Below are 27,105 nucleotides of genomic sequence, written 5' to 3'. Positions count from 1 at the left end.
CATATATGAAAAAAAACTATGATTCTGCTAAACACATCCCACTTACAATTACAGTTACTCAAATGCATACAAAAACTAATAGTTTCAGTTTATGCACCAACTATTATTTTTAACCCCTTGCAACTTAATATGTACTTTGTATTTTATTAATCAATTTTTTTAACAGCTGCAGTTTTTGAGTGTTTTTTTTTTTTATAAATACAACCTCCAAAAATACACTTCTGTATTCTGGATTGTCAATTACCTTGTCTTGAACAAAAATAAAAGCTCTAAAAAAACTTTTACAGTTTGCAGAGTTACCCCAGCCCTGTGTTTATTCATTGTCAACAAAACAAATAAGGATCAAAAGTGATATAGTGAAAAACATTTTAACACATTACTTTATTACACAATTGCTGGCCAATTAAAGCACTCCATAAATGGCAAACGCTCTGGTTGCTTCCTTGCAAATTAGCTTGGACTTCAGCTGTCAGAGTTGGGAGCACATGTAGTAGTACACATCATATAAGATGTAGCGTTTAAAAAGAAAGTGCATGTTGTACTGCTAAGCATTTCAATTTCCCCTTCCTGACATACTTAGTAAGTTTCTATATATGAAACCATACCACAGTGACATATATGCAGCTGCGGTTTGACGTCCGGTGTCCTGTGCGTTTCTGTTCACCTGTTCAGGTGCGATTCAGGTGCAAAATATCCCTGAATTCGCATCTGAACCAGACCCAAAAACGCACAGGCTCATTTTCAAAACTGCACCGCAGCTGCCCCGGACATGTGTGAACCGGCTCCACTGAAGGCCGGTCACACTCACATGTTATGATAATTGGATGCGGTTGAAAACTCATCCAATTCGCATATATGTGAACCCAGCCTGTTCAGGGCTTTGTGGTGGTTTGATTCTCTGGCTGTAGATTGCCACTAGACACAGGTTTCCAGTCATAAGTAGTAATGGAAAGCTGGTCAACAGCTGGTTGTTTGGAGAGATAAAGGGGGTATTATTTCTTTTCTCCATAGTGGACTGTTAAGGAGTCCTTTGGACAATTTCTGACCAATTCACTATTAATCACAGCTAAATTACTTGCAAAGTAGGTTTTCCTTTATTCGTTTATTTCTGGTTATGATGTAGCTCATAAATGTTTAACTTGTTTCAAGCTAGGATACCATAGACCCAATAGAATATAACGCTGTATAGCCAGTGTGTTAGTAAAAAGGATGGGGACCCTGAAATCAAATTTGCAAACTCAATTGAAATCAAAATCATAGATTACTCTGTTTTATTTTAGCAGTGGAGAAACTTGCCCAAATCAGGTTAGAAAGTATGATTAACCGCTAGCTGACCAGCCACTGCAGTTATACTGTGGCAGGTTGGCACGGCTGCGCAAATTGCTGTAGCTGTACGTCGCTTCTTTTAGACGTCACAGCAGGTGTGCACACGCTTGCTGCATGTCCCTGGAGCTGATGCGCGTGCCCGGTGGACGCGATGCCCGCCGGGCACCAGTGAGCACTCGTGACAGCGAGAACCGGGATCTGTGTGTGTACACACACAAATCCCAGTTCTTTCAGGGCCGAGGAGACAGATTGTGTGTTTATACTATGTTTATACTAAGTATGAACACCGATCTCTCTCCTCCCCTAGTCAGTCCCATCCCCCCTACAGTTAGAACACACCTAGGGAACACAGTTAACCCCTTGATCACCCCCTAGTGTTAACCCCTTCCCTGCCAGTGACATTTTTACAGTAATCAATGGCTATTTTTAGCTCTGATCGCTGTATAAATGTCAATGGTCCTAAAATAGCGTCAAAAGTGTCCAATCTGTCTGCTGCAATGTCGCAGTCCTGATAAATAACGCAGATCGCCGCAATTACTAGTAAAAATCTATCCCCTAATCTAAAATCTATTCCCTATTTTGTAGACGTTATAACTTTTGCACAAGCCAATCAATATACGCTTATTGTGATTTTTTGACCAAAAATATGACGAAGAATACATATCGGCCTAAACTGAGGAAACATTTATTTTTTTTAAATTTGGGGATAGTTGTTATAGCAAAAACTATAAAATATTGTGTTTTTTTCAAAATTGTCGCATTTTTTTGTTTATAGCGCAAAAAATCAAAACTGCAGAGGTGATCAAATACCACCAAAATAAAGCTCTACTTGTGGGGAAAAAAAGAACATAAATTTTGTTTGGGTAGAACGTTGCATGACCACGCAATTGTCAGTTAAAGCATCGCAGTGCCGTAGCGCAAAAAATGGCCTGGTCAGGAAGGGGACAAATCCTTCCGGGGCTGAAGTGATTAAGGTTAGCTATTACGAAGTCAGGGTTAAGCCGCTATATGGAAAAACCTTTTCAGGAGTGCATTTAAAGACTTGGATGCTATAGGAATGTCTGCTTGTACATGGGAGAAAATTTGAGGAAAATGTAGCAGCCCAGAGGTCTTGAAACTCATTTTTGATCATAGAAGCAACTAATAGTTTTGTTATTATACAGCCATTATTCTAAGACTGAAATTCCATTAAGCTCCTTGTGAAACGTGACAAATTATAAAATAATTTTATATGTAAGCAAATGAAGTAACTTGCTTTCCTTGTCTTAAGTTAAGAAAAGTATTTATTAACAGGAATTGTTTTCCAGAACAATATCACAGAAGCAAAAATGAATACAGCTGTCATGTTAAAAAGTTGCAAATCCAATTACTGGCATAATCCTTAAACATTTAGACAATTCTTTTTTTTCTGTGAAAATTTGCCAATTCTTGAAGTCATAAATATAATTGTCTAGATGTGAATGTAGGAATGTAACAAAAAAAATTACTCCATCAAAACATTCTGTCACTTTTACACATAGGCAGGGGCGAGCTTTTCAACAAATGAAATTATTCTTTATTTCATGCTTTTAAAAATGCATTAGGGTAATTGCTCTGCATTAAATTACCTTCTGTGCAATAAGCTTGGCTACCACATCTCTCGCATGAACATCAATTGTGCATATTGTCATGATCTTCTGACGCACCCCAGGGGTAAGTTCCCCTAACAGCATGTTTATAAGGGCATTCAGCTGAGCAATCTGCAAAATAATTATATTCAGATGAGATATTAAACTCAGTAGAATAAAATCTATCATGCATAAAGTGCTAAATGCATCTGTGAAATGTATCGCGCCTTCGACAAGACATGCATTGTTGTTCCCATCAAAACAAACAACTTTTCAAAATTGTGCCATTAACTAGCGCATTTCACTTTAAGAAAAAAAAAAGGAATTTAAGTATTCAAATAATTATACATACTTGGGGTTTTAGACCTGAGAACTTTTCTCTTACAACATTAAGGTCAAAGTGACTAATTTTCATCCATTTTCCCATGTTAAGGTATAGAGCGAAGGCTTTTAAAAATGGACGGTGTTTAAAAGTGATGCTGGATGTGGGATAATTTGCATTCTATTGCCCATAATCCCTTGCTGTGCTATGCAAATATATATTATTTGAGTCCATTAGTTGGAATATATCAATGGAGTGGAGCTATTGTACAATATTATGAAAGGGGTCTAGAGCCTATTTTATTTCATTTGTAGTGTTGAGATGCCACCGGTGTTACTTTATGCAGTTAGCAACCTAAAACTCCAAACTTCTGTTTTACCTGTTACTGAACATAAGTGCTATCATAGTGAACAAGAAGATGATATTGTATATATTCCAAAAATATTTGGATAAATGATAAACCTATCTACATGTGTGCAATTTAAATGGCTTGAAAAAGTTAAGCAAGCTTTTCAGAGTAATAAAGCAAATCTAAAGTCTAAACTTTATTTTTTGTACATAAAATCAAAAGAGATTACCGCTCCAGGGGATGGTCCCACATTCACACCATCCTTGCTCACTTAGGAGATGAAGTGTTTCGGCTCAGCAGAAGCAATTAGTAGAGGAAAGGAAAATGGACGGTCGCACTCCAATTTAACACCTTTTTTGATATAACATGATCCATACACCAACAGAGGCACAGGTACAGATGTAGATGGCTGGCACATTTCACACCATTAATCATGCTTAATCATAGCCGTAGGACCACCGACCCCAATCTGTCTTTTATTCGTATAATCTACTGGTCACCTGAACAAACGTACACTTTTCAGATTGTGATCAGGTCCAAGGCTTTCACACACGAGAAGAGGAGTGGGTGTGGAGGCAATCAGTGCAAATAGCATGTTAAAATTAACCCCAAAAAAATGGAGGGTAGAGAAATTGCTAATGAATCTTGGGTCCTTATAAATGAGCTACAAATGATTGCTTTCCAACCAACTCCAAGTTTAATTCGATGCACTTGTACACCAATAAATGACACACCAAGCCTATGTGCCTAATATACACCCAATAAAAACAATTTCTGAAAATTAAAGAATAGATATGTGCACATGGACATAAATGCATCATTTAAAAATATGTGAAAATCTAAAAAAAATATGTACACATATACAGTATCTCACAAAAGTGAGTACACCCCTCACATTTTGTAAATATTTTATTATAACTTTTCATGTGACAACACTGAAATAATTACACTTTGCTACAATGTAAAGTAGTGAGTGTACAGCTTGTATAACAGTGTAAATTTGCTGTCCCCTCAAAATAACTCAACACACAGCCATTAATGTCTCAACCACTGGCAACGAAAGTGAGTACACCCCTAAGTGAAAATGTTTAAATTGGACCCAAAGTGTCAATATTTTGTGCGGCCTTCATTATTTTCCAGCACTGCCTTAAACCTATTGGGCATGGAGTTCACCAGAGCTTCACAGCTTGCCACTGGAGTCCTCTTCCACTCCTCCATGACGACATTACGGAGCTGGTGGATGTTAGAGATCTGGCACTCCTCCACCTTCTGTTTGAGGATGCCCCACAGATGCTCAATAGAGTTTAGGTCTGGAGACATGCTTGGCCAGTCCATCACCTTTACTCTCAGCTTCTTTAGCAAGGCAGTGGTCATCTTGGTGGCCCAGTCTCTGAAGGGAGGGGATCATGCTCTGCTTAATATGTCACAGTGCATGTTGGCATTCATGGTTCCCTCAATGAACTGTAGCTCCCCAGTGCCGACAGCACCCATGCGGCTCCAGAACATGACACTCCCACCACCATGCTTGTCTGTAGGAAAAACACACTTGTCTTTGCACTCCTCACCTGATTACTGCCACACACGCTTGACACTATCTGAACCAAATAAGTTTATCTTGGTCTCATCAGACCACAGGACATGATTCCAGTAATCCAGGTCCTTATGCCCCGTACACACAAGCGGACTTTACGGCAGACTTTGTCTGGTGGACTTTTCAACGGACTTTACGACGGACTTTCCGAATGAACGGACTTGCCTACACACAATCAACCAAAGTCCGACGGATTCGTACGTGACGACGTACGACCGGACTAAAACAAGGAAGTTCATAGCCAGTGGCCAATAGCTGCCCTAGCGTCGGTTTTTGTCCGTCGGACTAGCATACAGACGAGCGGACTTTTCGACCGGACTCCAGTCCGTCGGACAGATTTGAAACATGTTTCAAATCTAAGTCCGTCAAACTTTTGAGAAAACAAAGTCCGTTGGAGCCCACACACGATTGAATTGTCCGACGAAATCCGGTACGCCGGACCAAGTATACCGTAAAGTCCGATCGTGTGTACGCAGCAGTAATCTGCTTGTCTTCAGCAAACTTTTGTGGGCTTTCTTGTGCATCATCTTTTGAAGATAGCAGTATAGTCAGTATTTTTCTGGCGCTCCAGATGGAGTAAAAATTGTGAATGTGTCTCTCGTGTTACTGAGAGTAATGATAAAAAGCAAACCCAATACAGAACTTCTGGTGATAAATCAATAATTGCAGCCAAACCTCAACGTGTATCACAAAAACACTAAATGTAGTAAAAATGAATAAAGCGGTCTCGCGCAAAAAATGTCACTGAATAACACTGTGATACAATGTACACACTTAATGGTATTGAATTAATACCTAGATAAGTGAAAAATAACCATATGAATAATCAATGTGCAAAATTTGCCATGAGGACAGATATAAATAAATAAACAATGATAAATAAATAATGAATATCAAAAGTAAAAGTGTCCAATGAAGCTTTCAATGACGTGTAGTGATCATATGTCGTGGAATAACAACAATATGATAAACATAATAATCCTCAAAAAAAGTGAATTAAATTGTGATGTATTGAAACAAATAATTTTCTAGGTGAATGAATAAGGAAAACTTCTGCCTTCTTCACAGCCCGAAGAATTAATAGAGGTGTTGTTAGTAAGAAAAAGTGTTCATATGTATTTTGTAGATGGCTTCTCAGTGTTAAAGTCTCCCAGAACTCTCACCTTAATGTTGTGAGTTAGTAGCTTTTAGTATCTGAGATTTCCACTGTTCTCAATAAGTGGGCCGGTCCTCCGGTACTTCTCCAATAGGTAAACTACTCCACTCGATTATCCCAGTATATAGGAAGGGAATACCTCAGGGAGATATGGGGAATAAAACAAAGAAGCCTCCAATAGCGCAGTATGTCAGGACCAAACAGTATGTTTATTTAAAAGCTGGGTAAAGTTAACTCTTACATTTCAACATTAAAAACAAGCAGGGAACAAATTCGGCATTCTTCCACGCCTTCTTACGTCATGACCGGTGGATAAGGGAGGAGCAGTGGTCCTTTATAGTTCTAAACCAGTAGTAGTCAACATCAGTCCTCAAGAACCAGCTGACTTAAGAGAAATAAATCGATAAATAAATAAATAAAATAAAATACAAAGAAATAAATAATAATTAAAAAAAAAAAAAAAAAACTAAATAGAGGCCAATAGAAGGAGCAGTCAGCTCCGAGCGTGTAGCCTTTTATCACTGCAGCCCTGATTGACAAGATTCCAGCCCTGCCTAGGTCCAATCAGATGTGACATCACTTCCTGTTCCACGGTCCATGCTGATCTGTGTGGAGCCGCTTGGTTCCTTTGCTCCTGGAGAAACACTGTGATCCATTTCAGCCAGCTGCTCAATCCTTTCCAGCTATCCGGAACAGTGGTGGGACCCACAGAGCCATGTGGAATGCCAGGACTGCACTTTACTTTGATGAGCATGCATCGTCTATCATCTTGTAAGTGTTTTTAATCATATCCTATTAAAGTCATCAATTTAATACTGCACTCAGGTCGGCACCTCCCCCTCCCTGTTTTTTCCTTTCATCTTTTGAAGAGGCTTCCTTCTGGAATGACAGCCATGCAGACCAATTTGATGCAGTGTGCGGTGTATGGTCTGAGCACTGACAGGCTGACCCCCACCTCTTCAACCTCTGCAGCAATGCTGGCAGCACCCATACTCTATTTCCTAAAGACAACCTTCTGTTTATGACGCTTAGCACATGCAGTCAACTTCTTTGGTCGACCATGGTGAGGCCTGTTCTGAGTGGAACCTGTCCTGTTAAACCGCTGTATGGTCTTGGCCACTGTGCTGCAACTCAGTTTCAGGGTCTTGGCAGTCTTCTTATAGCCTAGGCCATCTTTATGTAGAGCAACAATTCTTTTTTTCAGATCCTCAGAGAGTTATTTGCCATGAGGTGCCATGTGGAACTTCCAGTGACCAGTATGGGAGAGTGAAATTGATAACACCATATTTAACACACCTGCTCCGCATTCACACCTGAGACCTTGTAACACTAATGAGTCACATGACACTGGGGAGAGAAAATGGCTAATTGGGCCCAATTAGGCCATATTCACTTAGGGGTGTACTCACTTTTGTTGCCAGCGGTTTAGACATTAATGGCTGTGTGTTGAGTTATTTTGATGGGACAGCAAATTTACACTGTTATACAAGCTGTACACTCACTATTTTTGTCAGGGAACTAGTAGACCAGACTGTGTGGACTGCACAGAGATAACCCAAAAGCATGTAAGTGAATAAATAATATTTATTAAAATAGGTGATAATTCAGAAAATACAAAGAGTGCAAAACCAACACAACAAACCCACTTCAAACAACAATATATACAGCAATGGGCAATACCGGAATCACAGATGTCAGCCAGGCCAGGGTCATACACAGCAGGTCAGCAGGAACAAGGGATATACCAGAAACATAAACATTTGGCCAAGCCAAGGTCATACACAGGAGATAAGCAACTGAACAAGGGCAGGTTAGGAGAGGGAGATAATGGAAGGGATAGGATACAGGCTCAGGAGCAGGTTCAGGTTCAGGTTCAGATACAGGCAATACAGGTTTACAGGATAACAGGTCAGGGCGCAAGGAAGAAAGATACCAAGGCAAGCCTATGAGGGCTTGCCAGGTATTTATAAGGCTGTGGTAATTGACCTCATGTTACAGCTGAGCGCAGAGTGTGCTGTTTGCTCCACACTGCCGGAGTGCACCCGCTGGTGGACACCGGTACTACGGCCCAAGGATACAACAGTGCCACCAGCAGGAGAGACCTCTTACTACAGGTTCCAGGTGTTGGAAGACACTCGCTGGTGGACACTGGTACTGCGATCCAAGAGATCGATGGCGCCACCAACGGGTAAACCCTCTCATGAGAGTACCCCCCCCAAAGGAGCGGCCTCCGGACGCTCCAACAAGGTGAAATTGTCCAAAGCTCATGGCCTCAAACCGAACAACAGATGAGGGCACATTAGGCTGGGCATCGGGTACATCAAATTGGACAGTGGGTACATCTGAGAAGACAGCGGGCACATCCGGGCAGACAGCGGGCACATCCGAGATGACAGCGGGCAGGAATACACCAAGCTGGGCAGCGGGCTCTTCAAGCTGGGCAGCAGGCACGGGCACTTCGAGCTGGGCAGCGGGCACCTCGAGCTGGGCAGCGGGCACTTCGAGCTGGGCAGCGGGCACATCAGTCTGGGAAGCTGGCACATCAGGCTGGAAGGCAGGCACTGAGACATCAGGCTGGAAAGCAGGCACTGAGACATCAGGCTGGAAAGCAGGCACTGGGACAATAGGCTGGAAAGCAGGCACTTCAGACTGGGAAGCTGGCACATCAGACTGGGAAGCTGGCACATCAGACTGGGAAGTAATCTTCGAGACATCAGGCTGGAGGGCAGGCACTGAGACAACAGACTGGGAAGCTGGCACATCAAACTGGGAAGCTGGCACATCAAACTGGGAAGCTGGCACATCACACTGGAAGGCAGGCACATCAGGCTGGTAGGCAGGCATCGAGACATCAGGCTGGGAAGCTGGCACATCAAACTGGGAAGCTGGCACATCAAACTGGGAAGCTGGCACATCAGGCTGGAAATGCAGACACCGAGACATCAGGTGGAAATGCAGACACCGAGACATCAGGCTGAAAGGCAAGCTTCGAGACATCAGGCTGGAAGGCAGGCATCAGGACATCAGACTGGAAAGCAGGCACATTAGACTGGAGAGCGGGCACATCAGACTGGAAGGTGGGCACATCAGACTGGAAGGCAGAGACATCAAGCTGGATGGCAGAGACATCAGGCTGGAAGGCAGAGACATCCGGCTGGAAGGCAGAGACATCCGGCTGGAAGGCAGAGACATCTGGCTGGAAGGCAGGCACCGAGACATCAGGCTGGAAGGTAGGCATCAGGACATCAGACAGGGAGGCAGGCACATCAGACTGGATAGCAGGCACATCAGACTGGAAAGCGGGCACCGAAACTTCGGGCTGGAAGGCAGGCATCAGGGCAGACTGGACAGCAGGCACATCAGACTGGGAGGCAAAGACATCAAGCTGGGAAGCAGGCGCCGAGACATCCAGCGAGACATCCGGCTGGAAGGCAGGCACCTGGACATCTGGCTGGAAGGCAGGCATCGAGACATCCGGCTGGAAGGCAGGCATCGAGACATCAGGCTGGAAGGTAGGCATCAGGACATCAGACTGGGAGGCAGGCACATCAGACTGGAAAGTGGGAGCAGGTTGGGTTACTGGCAAGATGGTGTGGGTCGGGAAGAATTTTTGTTTCTTTTTTGGTTTAGCCCGTGCAGTTTTGTATGTAGGTGCAGGGCTGTAAGAAAAGAAAGTAGCTGGGCAGAAGGAAGACCAAGGAACTGTAGCTGGAGGAGGGTTTGTGGGACTGTTACAGGTGGAGGAGAAGAGACAGGTGAATTGAAGGCAGGATAGGTGCTACACTTGGAGACTGGGTAGTAGTATTTGGTAGGGGGCTGATTAAACTGGGCTGTAGCTGAGGTTGCCATAGGCGACGGGGAGATAGATTCTTGGGAAGGCAGATGATTAATGGCAGGGCTGGAATATTGTGGCTTAGCTAAAGACAGGAGATCTGACCATGCCTGCAGCACAGGTTGAACAAACACTGATTCACACACAGCCTGACTAACCAAGGATTGCACCGACTGGATGCAATTAGACAACACCTGCTGTGAACAGGAGGAATAATGTTCCATGAAATAGGCTGGATCATCCCCTAACAACCAAACTAGGGATTCAACTTGGCCATAATTGAAGGGGGGAGAAAAATCATCGCTTCCTTTGGGAATGCATGACAGGGCTGGATTTGCACATAACTGGATCAGGGGCTGAACCTCTTCAAATGACATATACCCCTGATCCACTAGGGAGTGAGCTGATCGGATAGTTTCCATCAGCTGGTCACTAGTCCACCCTTTTAAAATCTGGCGACAATATTCACCATCCTCTTCTGCTAGCAGAGAATAATAAATTATTTCATTGAAATCCATATTAGCAGATCCGACAAACCAGGATGGTTTCCTCAATGCAGCCACGTCTGGTCAGGGATGGCCTTGGTATACTGTCAGGAGACTAGTAGACCAGACTGTGTGGACTGCACAGAGATAACCCAAAACGCATGTAAGTGAATAAATAATATTTATTAAAATAGGTGATAATTCAGAAAATACAAACAGTGCAAAACCAACACAACAAACCCACTACAAACAACAATATATACAGCAAGGGGCAATACCGGAATCACAGATGTCAGCCAGGCCAGGGTCATACACAGCAGGTCAGCAGGAACAAGGGATATACCAGAAACATAAACGTTTAGCCAAGCCAAGGTCATACACAGTAGATAAGCAACTGAACAAGGGCAGGTTAGGAGAGGGAGATAATGGAAGGGATAGGATACAGGCTCAGGAGCATTTTCAGGTTCAGGTTCAGGTTCAGGTTCAGGTTCAGATACAGGCGATACAGGTTTACAGGATAACAGGTCAGGGCGCAAGGAAGAAAGATACCAAGGCAAGCCTATGAGGGCTTGCCGGGTATTTATAAGGCTGTGGTAATTGACCTCATGTTACAGCTGAGCGCAGAGTGTGCTGTTTGCTCCACACTGCCGGAGTGCACCCGCTGGTGGACACCGGTACTACGGCCCAAGGATGCAACAGTGCCATCATCAGGAGAGACCTCTTACTACAGGTCCCAGGTGTTGGAAGACACCCGCTGGTGGACACTGATACTGCGATCCAAGAGACCGATAGCGCCACCAACGGGTAAACCCTCTCATGACAATTTTACATTGTAGCAAACTGTCATTTCTTCAGTGTTGTTACATTAAAAGATATAATAAAATATTTACAAAAATGTGAGAGGTGTACTCACTTTTGTGAGATATTGTATATATCTCTATATATGTAGTCGACGCCCGCCAAATGGTGTCCAAAGGGGAACTCCACCCAAATGGCAAAACAATGAAGAACGTATGCATATATGTACTCAGACCCTTACATTCATTTAGAAAAACTATACAGGAATGCAACCGACTGTAATAAAATATAGCGAACTTGCCTCAACATGTGTATATTCAATAACCATACCATCCATCTATTTTACTGTACATATGTGTGATTTAACTTTCTCAATATAATCTTGATATAATGCGATACAATAATAAAAACTGAGTTGAAGTTATGGGCTGGATGTGCAGAATATACAGAATGTATGGAACATAGAACCAAGAAGGTGATTAATTGACACAAAGAGAGTACCTAAATTGATGGATACTTCAGTCAATCATAGAAGTGAGATATGTCCCACTCAAAATTCAGTCTCACCGGCTTTCTGGTATTGAGGTTGAATATCCAGAACACTTCTCTTTTGCAGAGTGTTCTGAATCTATCACCCCCTCTAATGGGCACAGTAATCCTTTCAATTCACCGTATAACTAAACACAAGACATCTTTGCCATGTATATCATTCCAATGTCTAATAAAATTAGTTGAATGGTTCTTCTCAATATCATACAGGTGATCATGGAGACAGTCTCTCAACCGTCGAGTAGTCCGTCCAACGTATTGAATGTTACATGACATACAAGTGATGACATAGACCAGAAATCTCGCGTTACAGTTAATGAATGAAGGAATCCTAAATATTTTTCTGGTGGTAGCTGAACAAACTACATCACCTTTATTTATATAAGAGCAGTAGGCACACGTTTTACTCCCGCATCTAAAAGAACCTTTCTTTCATTAATTAACTCTAACACACTGTAAAAGATTTCTGGTCACCATAAGAAATAGAGAGTAAAATTTCAGGCAGCATTAATCCCTCACCACTCCATCCAAAATGAAAATGGAGACCAGATGCCCCCAATGTTGGGGGCTAAATAGAATTTAGCCTCCATTTCAGCTTCTACTCCTACACAAACAAATCAGAAGATCAATATTATAAATATTAGACACTGAGGTCCTTTCATAGGATGATGGCATAATTGAAGGGTGTGGCTAAAGCTACACTAACAGATAATTTTAATTAGCAGTAAGAGTACAAGAGTTACAGATTTGTGGTGCCTGCAACTCAAGGGCAAATGTTACTTTTAAGAAACTTTGATGTAACTAACGGGTTTGCTTTAAAGAAAAAAAAGAGTTTTAAACTCATTCAGCCTTGTCACAATGCACTGATTAAAGATAATAAAATATAGAATGTTATATAGACTATAATAATTTGTGGCTTTATATCTAATTATTACCTGTTTGCGGTTATAATCCTTCAGGGCATTCTCAAAGCCTTCTTCAAATCTTTCAAAGGCAATTTCCACATCGGTTGCCCACCAGATCTGGCTAGCAGTTAGGGCAACTTGGGCAGAGTAATCAAACAGCCATTGGTCCCGCAATTTATCCTCATATCCTGCTACAGCATCCATGATTTCCTGACGTACTGTTGATTTCATAGCTTCCTCCAAAAGCCCCAACCAACTCTCCGCCTACCACAAAGCAGGAAATTCTCACGTTAATTAAAAATGATTTCTTAACAACTATTTAGTGGTAGTTTTAATATATAGTTTTAACAGAATCCAAAGCTGAAATGTAAAAAAAATACCAGATTACACAGACCATCTGTAAAACCTCCAAACTGATGACACTCCTCACCTAATAGCTCAAGTTCCACACCTTTGTAGGAATACTTCTGTTGTGTGAATATTTGAGCTAAAGATATCTCTAAAAATAATTGTGAATAAGTAAAGTATTCCCACTACATATGACATATGTTCTAACAAGGGATTAGACCGTTGTGATATGCACGTACATTGTATTATGTTTGGAGTTATTGGGAGGTTTGTAGCAAATGATGGATATGCTTGTATATACACAAATAGTCTCCAAAAATCTGTCAAAATGACCGGAGAAAATGGATATATTTCACTACATGTAATGGGGTGCATTTACTAAATATAATGGGTGGATTTACTAAACATAATGTGTCGGATTTATTAAAGGCACATAGACTGAAGACTTTGCAAATGCAGTTACTCCAGAGCTTGGTGAACGACTTCCATCATTCAATCATATGCTAGCAAAAATGCATTTTTTTCATTTTCCTTGCATGTGATTGGGTATTTTTTGTAAAGTGAAGCTTTACCTCATTTACTAAGCTCTAGGAAAACATGCAAATTGCACAGCCTATAGGCACAACTTTCTTCTTTCTTTTTGTGCATTTTGGATAGAGTAATGCCGTGTACACACGGCCAGACTTGCCAACGGGCTAAACTCCATCGGCATTTCAGACGGAAAGATTTAGAACATGTCCTATATCTGAATCTGTCAGAAATGCCGACAGAAAAAGTCGGATGGGGCATACACACGGTCGGAATGTCTGACCGAAAGCTCCCATCTGACTTTTTCTGTCGGAAAGTCCGGCCGTGTGTACGCGGCATAAGAGAGGATTATAACTCATGTCAGTTTTTTTTTTTTTTTTTGCCATCTGAGTCCCATTGGACGATTTCCCCTCTATTACTTTTCTGGGGATAACCCAAAATTTGGGATTTTCTTTTACTTTCAATGATAATGGTAAACAGGACAACTATAGAGAGGGTAAATCTACCTAGAGGGGGCACAGATAATAATAAAAACCAGACAGGTGTTCTAATCCACCTCCACTCTATCCAAAACCAAAAAAACTTTTTCCTTTAGTTATAATTAAATCAATACTTAATTACTGCATGCATTTAATTATTTATTTTATTTCTGTGAATTGACTCATGTGGTATTTACTGACAGTTTTGTGCATTTTGCGATAAATACCGCAAAACAGTATGGTGAATTGACAAAATGTGTCCGGACACCTAAATAACGCATGCAAGATACTTTTCTGAATTAGGCTTGTGTCTTTTATATGAAATCCTATTTATTTACAGCTGATGCAGATATTGTATGTATAGGCTTACCTGGCCTTCACACGGACATGGGTTGGTAAAATAAACAAACTCTTGCTCTTTGCTGTACATCCCTATAGCAATCTTACATTCTCCATTTTCATCATCAAATCTCAAATCAGCAATGTTGTCAAACAACTTCAGAAAGTGTCGAATCACCTGTTAAAATATGTTTGAAAATATACACTGATGGTTCTTATTTTAAAATACTTTAATTCACAGTAATAAAGAGGGAATATGCACTAATAATTATTATTATGAAAGGAAAAGTATAGTGTATTTCCAGTGAGCATATATTTAAGGTATTATTGTACTCTTTACCTCAATGTAATTTTTTGTGCGACTTTCAGATTGTTAGAGGTGCTCTATCTTTTTTCTTTCTTGTTATTTTGTTAAATGTAGAGATTTTAGGAGTACCCACTACAGGAAGCTTAGATTAGACTATACATATGCTGGCCATACACAGCTTGATTTTCAAGTGATCCTGCTAAAATATCCTAAATTTGAGCCATGGGATGTCCTGCCGAGTGGAATTTTCTTGGCCGAACAACGAATGCAGTCAAGCAGATAGAGTCACTGTTCAGGTATTCAGACAGCCACAGGAGCAGCGACTGTAAGAATCCAAAAGCCGGCAGGAGAGATTTCTCTATCCACACTGTTTAGTGTCTATGGGGGAATCTATTGATTTCTCGTTTAGCCTCTGGCCCCAAATGAGAGAAATCTTAAAATGTGCGGCTACCTTAAGCTGTTTACTAGCTTAAAGTGTCAATAAACCCACATCATTAAAAAATGCCAGTACATGTTGTATCACATGCAGTTGATCCTGCTGCTCACTGTCCCTCCTTCCTTGTCTGTGTCCCCGCTGCAGCCTGAGATTGTGTAGACCAGATGTTGCCACATCTACTGAACATGCTCTAGTTTCAGTTTCCTTCTAAGCTGTTAATTTCCATCTCTTTATTATCTGTGCAGTCCACACGACTATAGAGTTCAACATGTGGGTGTATACACAGGGATAAATGACAGCCCACTCCCTCCCTCCACCTTCATACCCACTAAACAGCTCTACACTATAGGAGCAAAATATTACATGTTAATTAATAAAGGCGTTACCTCCCTATAATTCTAAGCACATACAAGCAATAGACATAGGCTGGAGGGGCGTGAAAAAGGCTGTGATTGGCAGAACCTCCCCCTAGATGATGATTTAAACATTTATTTGATATTATTTATCAAATTGTGTGTTTAGTAACACTTTAAGTCTCATCTCCAGGCTAAAGGCATTTCTTCCAGATCTATGCAGTAAATCCAGCACAAAAGAATTCCAGCACTTTGCAGTTGTTCTCTCTCCTTGTGCCCTCCACTCCTGGGATTACCTTTCTCATATCTTCCCACTGTAGTTTTCTGCAAGTACACAGCTGTGCTCTCTGCATTTGGTATGTACAGCATAGTTAAGCTGGGCATAGACAGTTAATTTTCTTCATTCAGCTAGCAGGAAAGCCCAAAAGCACCCCCCCATTGAGGGCATGTGGCCTGGTATGGTTCAGGAGAGGGGGTGCTCACTCATCCCCCCCTTTCCTGGCCTACCGGGCTGCATGCTTGGATCGGATAAGGGTCTGGTATAGATTTTGTGGGGGATCCCACGCCGTTTTATTTTTTTACATTTTGGCATGGGGTTTCCCTTAAAACCCATACTAGACCCGAAGGGCCTGGTAAGGATTGGGGGGGGGGGGGGGCCACGCTGTTTTTGTTTTTCTGAATTTTTTATTGCCAGCATTCTTTTGTTTACATTTCAGCTGTCAGTGGAGAAGCCCACTGACAGCTGATGAGTTATCGGTTGCTAAGGACGTGGCGCCTGGCTTCCCGGCTCACTCCTTAACAACCAGCTATTCTTCACACAGTATTTGAATCGGTCAATAATTTTTTTGACTGATCCAAATTTGAATCATTCCAAAAATTTGGAATTCCTTAGAAACTTTATAAATGAAACAAAATTAAATGAAACTAAACTAAACAAATTCCGAAACGAATCAACAAAACAAAATAAGTAACATAACAAATCTATCCGAAACTAAACTAAACTAAATTTTGGGTTCTGCGCATGTCTAATAATCATTCAATCACAAACAGTATTAGCGGAAAAGAGCCATACGCCCCACACTTTATCAAACTTCCATGCCGCCAAACATGGTGCTAATTTTCTTCCACGATAATATAATTTGTTTTCTGGCATAAAATAATAACAATGTGAGGAGAGTACATATAGCTTTAAATAGTGGAAAGAAAGTCAACTAGACTTAATAGACAAATTTCTATAGCGAGGGGAGAGGAAATTCTGGTAATTGAAGTGATAGAGGACAAAACCTGTTGCCAAAAAGGTCTAATAGCTGGACAATCCCAAAATACATGCAATAAATCCAGAGTGGAATAGTGCCAGCAAAGAGAGGACTGATTCCAGAAAATCTTAACCAGTCTGGCTTTTGTAAAATAGACCCTGTGCAAAAATGTTAACTGTATTAAACGGTCCCTGGTAGAGACTAAGCTGGTAAAAGGGGCCTCTCAAACATCCTCCCACTCCTCCTGATCCAAGCCAGGAGCCACTGCTTTCCAAACCATTTTACAAGTATCAGTGCAGCATTTTCTGGAAATGGTGGACAATGATTTGGCCAGTGACTCATCCCAGATCAATAATTCCACATCCCTAGCTTCTAGGGCATGGGTGCTCAATCTGTGGCCCTCCAGCTGTTGCAGAACTAAGTCCCATGAGGCATTGCAAGGCTGACAGTTACAAGCATGACTCCCAAAGGCAGAGGCATGATGGGACTTGTAGTTCCTCAACAGCTGGAGGGCCACAGATTGAGCACCCATATTTTAGGGTAATGTGACCAGTGCCAAATTGGGACTGAAAAGCGTGTCATAGTTATAAAGATCTAAAGAAGTGAGTGCTAGGTAGTTGATAAAGCACTTTTAACCACTTGCCGACCGCCTCACGCAGATATACTGCGGCAGATTGGCACGGGCAGGCAAAGTAACGTATGGGTACGTTACTTGCCTCCCGCAGGCAGGGGGTCCGATCGGACCCCCCCCGGTGCCCGAGGCGGTCGGCTTCTGTCCCGGAGCAATCAGAGGTGAGGGGGAGGCCATCCATTCGTGGCTACCCCCTCACAATCCCTCCCAGCCAATAACATTCTTCCTCTGCTGCTGTAATGTAAACAGCGGCAGAGGAAGTGATGTCATCTCTCCTCGAGCCGGTCTTTTCGTTCCGGCGACGAGGAGAGAAGACATCAAGTAAGTGCACCAAACACTACACTAACGTAGAACACTCTAGGCACACATTTCACCCCCCATCACCCCCCTGTACCCCCTGTCACAGTGACACCAATAGCAGTTTTTTTTTTTTTGCATTGGTGTCAGTTTGTGACAATTATAAGTGGTAGGGTGGTAGTTAGTGGTAGCCCCCTTTAGGTCTAGGATACCCCCCTAACCCCCCTAATAAAGGTTAACCCCTTGATCACCCCCCGTCGCCAGTGTCACTAAGCGATCATTTTTCTGATCGCTGTATTAGTGACACAGGTGACGCTAGTTAGGGAGGTAAGTATATAGATTCGCCTTCAGTGTTTTATAGCGACAGGGACCCCCATATACTACCTAATAAAGGTTTTAACCCCCTGATTGCCCCCTAGTTAACCCTTTCACCAGTGATCACCGTATAACTGTTACGGGTGACGCTGGTTAGTTAGTTTGTTTATTATAGTTTCAGGGCACCTGCTGTTTATTACCTTATAAAGGTTTAACCCCCTAATCACCCGGCGGTGATATAAGTTAAGTTTTAGGGTCAGATAAGGTCTGCGTTGCCCCAGGCAGCGTCAAGTTAGCGCCAGTACCGCTAACACCCACGCACGCAGCCTACACCTCCCTTAGTGGTATAGTATCTGAACGGATCAATATCTGATCTGATCAGATCTATACTATCATCCCCAGCAGTTTAGGGTTCCCAAAAACACAGTGTTAGCGGGGTCAGCCCAGATACCTGCTAGCACCTGAGTTCTGCCCCTCGGCCCAGCCCTGCCCAGCCCACCCAAGTGCAGTATCGATCAATCACTATCACTTACAAAACACTAAACACACATAACTGCAGCATTCGCAGAGTCAGGCCTGATCCCTCCGATCCCTAACAGTTTTTGTTGGTAGCGTTTTGATACAGTCGCTAACAGTCAGGAGCTTTTTTGCCTGTGAGTCTCACTAGTGTACCACTAAATTTAGAGCCCAAAATGGCAAATCGAAGGTACACTAGTGAAGAGGCCTACACGTTTCTGAGCATGACAGATAGTGAAGAGGAAGTCACCCATCTGTCAGATTCAGGCTCAGAATACAATCCTGTAGAGGACAGCGGCTCCATGACAGATAGCTCTGACGATGGGGTTGTGGTCCCTGCCAAGGTCAGGCGTACCAGACCCCAAACTTCTTCTTCTGTCCTTGATGTGCAAGAACCGCAGGTCCCTCTTATGGAGCAGAGCAGTACTAGCGTCGCTATTCCTTCTGGTGAACTGGCAAGCACCAGCGGCCTAGTACACCCTGGTCATACATCCAGCACTGCAGTAACACTTGGTGACGTGGCGAGTCCCATAAGTGCAATTCAAGCTGGCGACGTGGCAAGCACAAGTAGTGTCCCGCTGCCACCAAGAAGACAAACACAGGCCCGTTGTGCCCATAGTGCCCTTCCTGCTGCATTCGCCAATCCGAATTGGGAACCCACCACTTCTGCAGCACCCGTACTTCCCCCATTCACTGGCCAACCCGGCATTCATGTGGAAACAGTTGATTTTATGCCACTGGATTTTTATTCGCTGTTTTTCACCGAAGATCTCTATAGATCTATTGTGGACCAAACCAATTTGTACGCTGGTCAACACATCGCCACTATTCCCCAGTCCTCCCTTGCCAGAGATTGGAGACCAATTACGGTCTCCGAATTTAAGCTCTTTTTGGGCCTTTCCCTCAACATGGGTATAACTAAAAAGAGTGAGTTGCGGTCATATTGTTCCACTGACCCAATTCACCATATGCCCTTGTTCTCTGCCTCCATGACCAGGGCATGATACGAGCAGATTTTGCGGTTCATGCACTTCAACAACAATGAACTCTGTCGTCCTCGTGGAGACCCTGAATACGATCGGCTCTACAAAATTCGGCCCCTCGTAAACCACTTCAACAAACGTTTTGCAGACTTGTTTACTCCCCATCAAGTTGTCTGCGTTAATGAGTCCCTGATTAAGTTTTCTGGCCGCTTTTCATTCAAACAGTACCTTCCCAGCAAGCGTGCCAGATACGGGGTCAAGATGTATAAGCTCTGTGACAGGGCCACAGGCTATACATGTAGTTTTATGGTTTACGAGGGCAAAGATAGTCACGTAGAGCCGACAAACTGCCCTGACTACATAGGAAGCACTGGCAAGATTGTGTGGGACTTGGTGTCACCCTTATTCGGAAAGGGGTACCACTTGTACGTGGACAATTATTACATGAGCGTGCCACTTTTTAGTCACCTTTTTTGATCAACAGATTGAAGCATGTGGCACCGTGCAACCTAATCGCCGGGGCTTTCCCCAGCGGCTTGTAGATTCCCGTCTTAGGCTGGGGGAGAGAGCCTGCTTCAAGTGTAATAATTTGCTCGCTATGAAGTGGAGGGATAATAAGAATGTTTTCGTTCTTACCTCCCTTCATGCAGACACGCCGGTCCAAATTACTACGGCGACTGGTGTTGTGGAGAAACCCCTCTGTGTCCACGAATATAACCAAAATATGGGAGAGGTGGACCTCAGCGACCAGTTGTTGGCGCCGTACCTAATTGCCCGTAAGGCCAGACGCTGGTACAAGAAAGTGTCTGTTTATTTATTTTAATTGGCTTTGCTGAACGCTCATGTGCTATACAGAGCTTCAGGACGGACTGGATCCTTCCTTACATTCCAGGAAGAGGTCGTCAGGGCCCTTCTGTATCCAGACGGTGCTCCACCTCACCTTCCCCAACCAAATGCAGTAAGCCGGCTGCATGAGAGGCATTTTCCGTATGTCCTCCCGAGTACCCCTACCCAACGAGCCCCTCAAAAAGATGTCGTGTCTGCAGCAAGCGCGGATATAGGCGTGAAACCTGGTATTATTGTCCCTCCTGTCCTGACAATCCTGGTCTATGCATTGGTGAATGTTTTGAACGCTACCATTCCCTAGTTGAGTATTAACGTAGGGTACAGCACTGCACAGACTAGGCACACTAACACAGGGTCTCCCAAGATGCCATCGCATTTTGAGAGACCCGAACCTGGTACCAGTTACAAAAGTTATAGTTGCAAAAAAAAAAGTGTAAAAAAAAAAAAAATAAAAACACAAAAAAATATAAAATAAAAAACAAAACAAAAATAGTTGTCATTTTATTGTTCTCTCTCTCTCTATTCTCTCTCTATTGTTCTGCGCTTTTTTTACTGTATTCTGTTCTGCAATGTTTTATTGTTATTATATTTTACCATGTTTGCTTTTCAGATATGCAATTTTTTAATACTTTACTGTTTACTGTGTTTTATTGGTAACCATCTTTTTGTTTTCAGGTACACCATTCAGCTGCAGAGCGGATTTATTTATCTTGACAGCAACAGTGTTTGCTCCCATGATACATAAAGCCGTGACTCCAGCGCTGTCGGAGGTGATTTCACCACCACAGTTACATACTTCAGCATATATGCCGAAGCGTGGGGGCAGCAGTGGGTGGAGGAGCGATTTGCTCCTACCTTTTGCGGGAGGATGCCCCCATGCTTCGGCATATATATATTTTAGGCACAGGTTGCGTTAAATGTTTTATTTTTTACTATGTTTTTTTGTATTTGCTTTGCAGGTATGGTAAGTCTTACTGTTATACTGTAATGTTACTTTGTTTTATTGTTAACCATCATTTGCTTAGCAGGTATGCCATTCAGTTGCAGCGCGGATTTATTTATCTTGACAGCAAAAGCGTTTGCTCCCACGATACATAAAGCCGTGACTTCAGCGCTGTCAGAGGTGATTTCACCACCACAGTTACATACTTCAGCATATATGCTGAAGCGTGGGGGCAGCAGAGGGCGGAGGAGTGATTTGCTCCTAACTTTTGCGGGAGGATGCCCCCATGCTTCGGCTATATATATATATATATATATATATACACGGTGCATGTATGCCCATCATTAGAAGTGGGTGGATGAAGGGAGGTATTCTAATGGTAGGTATACCCACCAATCAATCTCTTTTTTTCGTTCAGCCCACAGGCTGCATGAAAAAAAAGTTTACAGTATATGCCCAACAAGGACCAGCAACGTACTGGTATGTTGCTGGACTTTGAGTGGTTATACCAGAATGATACCTGCAGGTTTAGGTATCATCTTGCTATCATTCTTTTCAGCTAGCGGTCGGCTTTCATGTAAAAGCAATCCTAGCAGCTAATTAGCCTCCAGACTGCTTTTACAAGCAGTGGGAGGGAATGCCCCCCCCCCACCGTCTTCCATGCTTTTCTCTGGCTCTCCTGTCCCAAAAGGGAACCTGAGAATGCAGCCGGTGATTCAGCCAGCTGACCATAGAGCTGATCAGGGACCAGAGTGGCTCCAAACATCTCTATGGCCTAAGAAACTGGAAGCTATGAGCATTTCATGACTTAGATTTTGCCGAATGTAAACAGCGCCATTGGGAAATTGGGAAAGCATTTTATCACACTGATCTTGGTGTGGTCAGATGCTTTGAGGGCAGAGGAGAGATCTAGGGTCTAATAGACCCCAATTTTTTCAAAAAAGAGTACCTGTTACTACCTATTGCTATCATAGGGGATATTTACATTCCCTGAGATAACAATAAAAATGATTAAAAAAAAATAGGAAAGGAACAGTTTAAAAATAAGATAAAAAGCAAAAAAATAATAAAGAAAAAAAAAAAGCACCCCTGTCCCCCCTGCTCTCACGCAAAGGCGAACGCAAGCGTCGGTCTGGCGTCAAATGTAAACAGCAATTGCACCATGCATGTGAGGTATCACCGCGAAGGTCAGATAGAGGGCAGTAATTTTAGCAGTAGACCTCCTCTGTAAATCTAAAGTGGTAACCTGTAAAGGCTTTTAAAGTCTTTTAAAAATGTATTTAGTTTGTCGCCACTGTACGTTTGTGCGCAATTTTAAAACATGTCATGTTTGGTATCCATGTACTCGGCCTAAGATCATCTTTTTTATTTCATCAAACATTTGGGCAATATAGTGTGTTTTAGTGCATTAAAATTTTAAAAAGAAGTGTGTTTTTTCCCCAAAAAATGCGTTTGAAAAATCGCTGCGTGAAAAAAAAATGAAACACCCACCATTTTAATCTGTAGGGCATTTGCTTTATAAAAATATATAATATTTGGGGGTTCAAAGTAATTTTCTTGCAAAAAAATTTATTTTTTCATGTAAACAAAAAGTGTCAGAAAGGGCTTTGTCTTCAAGTGGTTAGAAGAGTGGGTGATGTGTGACATAAGCTTTTAAATGTTGTGCATAAAATGCCAGGACAGTTCAAACCCCCCCAAATGACCCCATTTTGGAAAGTAGACACCCCAAGCTATTTGCTGAGAGGCATGATGAGTCCATGGAATATTTTATATTGTGACACAAGTTGCGGGAAAAAGACAAATTTTTTTTCTTTGCACAAAGTTGTCACTAAATGATATATTGCTCAAACATGCCATGGGAATATGTGAAATTACACCCCAAAATACATTCTGTTGCTTCTCCTGAGTACGGAGATACCACATATGTGAGACTTTTTTGGGAGCCTAGCCGCGTACGGGACCCCGAAAACCAAGCACCGCCTTCAGGCTTTCTAAGGGCGTAAATTTTTTATTTCACTCTTCACTGCCTATCACAGTTTCGGAGGCCATGGAATGCCCAGGTGGCACAACCCCCCCCCCCCCCATGACCCTATTTTGGAAAGTAGACACCCCAAGCTACTTGCTGAGAGGTATAGTGAGTATCTTGCAGACCTCACTTTTTGTCACAAAGTTTTGAAAATTGAAAAAAGAAGCTGCAAAATACTCACCATGCCTCTCAGCAAATAGCTTGGGGTGTCTACTTTTCCAAAATGGGGTCATTTGGGGGGGTTTGTGCTATCTTGGCATTTTATGGCCTTCGAAACTGTGATAGGTAGTGAGGAGTTAATCAAAAATTTACGCCTTTAGAAATCCTGAAGGCGGTGATTGGTTTTCCGGGCCCCGTATGCAGCTAGGCTCCCAAAAAGTCCCACACATGTGGTATCCCCGTACTCAGGAGAATCAGCAGAATGTATTTTGGGGTGCAATTCCACATATGCCCATGGCCTGTGTGAGCAATATATCATTTAGTGACAACTTTGTGCAAAAAAAAAAGTTTGTCATTTTCCTGCAACTTGTGGCAAAATATAAAATATTCCATGGACTCAACATGCCTCTCAGCAAATAGCTTGGGGTGTCTACTTTCCAAAATGGGGTAATTTGGGGGGGTTTTGTGCCATCTTGGCATTTTATGGCCTTCAAAACTGTGATAGGTAGTGAGGAGTGAAATAAAAAATTTAGGCCCTTAGAAATCCTGAAGGCGGTGCTTGGTTTTCGGGCCCCGTACGCGGCTAGGCTCCCAAAAAGTCCCACACACGTGGTATCTCCATACTCAGGAGAAGCAGCTAAATGTATTTTGGGGTGCAAATCCACATATGCCCATGGCCTGTGTGAGCAATATATCATTTAGTGACAACTTTTTGTAATTTTTTTTTTGTCATTATTCAATCACTTGGGACAAAAAAATTAATATTCAATGGGCTCAACATGCCTCTCAGCAATTTCCTTGGGGTGTCTACTTTCCAAAATGGGGTCATTTGGGGGGTTTTGTACTGCCCTGCCATTTTAGCACCTCAAGAAATGACATAGTCAGTCATAAACTAAAAGCTGTGTAAATTACAGAAAATGTACCCTAGTTTGTAGACACTATAACTTTTGCGCAAACCAATAAATATACGCTTATTGACATTTTTTTTTACCAAAGACATGTGGCGGAATACATGTTGGCCTAAATGTATGACTAAAATTGAGTTTATTGCATTTTTTTATAACAAAAAGTAGAAAATAACATTTTTTTTCAAAATTTTCGGTGAAAGTGAAAAAGTGAAAATTTTTTCACTTTTTCCGTTTATAGCACAAAAAATAAAAATCGCAGAGGTGATCAAATAACATCAAAAGAAAGCTCTATTTGTGGGAAGAAAAGGACGCAAACTTCGTTTGGGTACAGCATTGCATGACCGCGCAATTAGCAGTTAAAGCGACGCAGTGCCAAATTGTAAAAAGTGCTCTGGTTAGGAGGGGGTAAATCCTTCCGGGGCTGAAGTGGTTAAATCATCAAAGTTCCTCAGGGAACCTTGGGACACAATATCCTGCAGCATCTTAATACCATATTTTGTCCAGACAACGGGGTCAGGTATAGGTAGTAGTGTATCGAATTTGGGCTTTTCCATAGTGGTGATTGAGGGGAAAACCAGGAAGAAACCTTGGGTGTATATCCATGAACCACGCCCCATGCTTTTAGTACAGAGCGCATAGAAAAGTTGACCAGCAGGAGAGTATTTAAAAAAACTAGGTACCGCCAGACCGCCCTCCTACCAGAGCTGCTGCAAAATGACCATTTTGAGGCGAAGAGTCCTACCATGCTATAAAAATGAGGATAGGAGACTATCAATAGATTTACAGATTGCTTTGGGAATCCATACTGGGGAGTTCCTAAGTATATATAAGAATAAAGGTAAAATCTTCATATTTCTCAGATTGATTTTTCCAATTAGTGAGACTGGGAGATTCTTCCAAGCATTTAACCGATTTTTAAGAATAGTAAGGAGCCTAAAGACATTTAGTCTTTCACTGAATTTGTCACAACCAAACCTAGGTATTCAATCTGGGACTGTTTCACAGAAATTTTGCACAAATCACTCTGCTTATGCTGAAAAGGAGCTAAAAAATGATATATGATTTTTTAATACAGCTTCCCTGTAAAATCCTTTTCTTGGAGTACATCACGGGACACAAAGCAGCCATAGTAATTACTAAGTGGGTTATACGCCACCTATAGGTAAATGGACACTGGCACACCCAAAAGTCAGGAAGACCCCCTCTATATAACCCCTCCCATACAGGAAGTACCTCAGTTTTGTAGCAAAGCAATGTATATCCCAGCAAGAGGGAAGGGACTTCTGTGTCCCATGAAGTACTCAGAGAAAAGGATCCTATTTTCTTTATTGTATCTTTATCACGGGATACAGAGCAGCCATAGTAATTACTATGTGGGATGTCCCAAAGCAAGCCCCTGAGGGGAGGGAGACACATATCAAAGCAGGCCACCATCAGACATGAGGACCTATACTGCTGCCTGCAGTACACTGTGCCCAAAAGCAGCATCCTCCTGCCGCCTTACATCCATCTGGTAAAATTTAGTTAATGTATGTACTGACGACCAAGTCGCGACCTTGCAAATCTGAGCCATAGAGGCCTGGTGATACACTGCCCATGAAGCACTCACTCCCCTGGTAGAGTGCGCTCTAATTTGAAAAGGTGGAACCCTTCTTTTCAATCCATAAGCCTGAATTATAACCTGATGAATCCACTGTGAAATAGTCGATTTTGACACTGCCTGCCCTTTTCTGGGCCCCTCTGGCAGCACAAACAAAGCATCAGTCTTTAGCATCTGAGCTGTCACCTTAATATAGATCCTGACAACTCTCACCACATCGAGAGAATGCAACAATTTTTCTTCCGCAGAGCGAGGTTCTGGGTAACAAAGGAGGCAGGGAGACATCTTGGTTCAAGTGAAAACTGGACACTACCTTAGGCAGAAAGGTTGGGTGAGGACGCAACACCACTTTGTCTTTATGAATAATTAAGTATGGCTCTTTACAGGAAAAAGCTGCCAATTCTGACACTCTCCTTGCTGAGGTTACTGCAACCAAAAAAAAACTACTTCCTTGTCAAAAGGATCAAGGGAATATGGCGCAAAGGCTCAAAGGGTTGTCTTTGCAAGACCGATAAAACTAGATTCAAAGCCCATGGGCACAATGGCAGCCTGACTGGCGGAGTTATACGAGTTACCCCTTGTATAAAGGCCTGGATCAAAGAATGCAAAGCCAGCGGTCTTTGAAAAAATACTGACAGGGCCGAGATCTGACCGTTGATGGTACTCAAGGCTAGCTTCATTCCTACCCTCAATTGTAGGAAGGGAAAATTTCTTTATATGACATACTTTTGAGGATGCCATCTTTTGGCTCCACACCAGGAAATATAGGACCTCCAGATCCTATGATAAATGGCCCTAGAAGATGGCTTCCTTGCATTAATCAGCCACTGAGCCCAAAAGCCCCTGATCCTTTAAAATTTGAGCTTCAATAGCCAAACCGTTAAACTTAGCAATTGTAAGGCAGGATGGAACACC

The 27,105-nt window shown here is 42.4% G+C and overlaps 1 protein-coding gene across 1 annotated transcript in view; it reads right to left on the bottom strand.

The window, feature by feature from the left end:
* Positions 1-27,105, bottom strand: part of LOC141148076 (dynein axonemal heavy chain 11-like) — a 1,034,097-nt gene that overhangs the window by 648,855 nt on the left and 358,137 nt on the right. The window contains exons 34-36 of the mRNA XM_073635228.1: positions 14,646-14,792; positions 12,951-13,184; positions 2,934-3,065 (exon numbers count right to left, since the gene is read on the bottom strand). Of these exons, the coding sequence (XP_073491329.1) occupies positions 2,934-3,065; positions 12,951-13,184; positions 14,646-14,792 (513 nt within the window). The remainder of the gene's footprint in view (positions 1-2,933; positions 3,066-12,950; positions 13,185-14,645; positions 14,793-27,105) is intronic.

Source organism: Aquarana catesbeiana, linkage group LG06, assembly GCF_042186555.1.
Source record: "Aquarana catesbeiana isolate 2022-GZ linkage group LG06, ASM4218655v1, whole genome shotgun sequence".
Lineage (NCBI taxonomy): Eukaryota > Metazoa > Chordata > Amphibia > Anura > Ranidae > Aquarana > Aquarana catesbeiana.
Note: the sequence above shows the minus strand (reverse complement) of the source record. Positions and strands in the feature narration are given on the sequence as shown.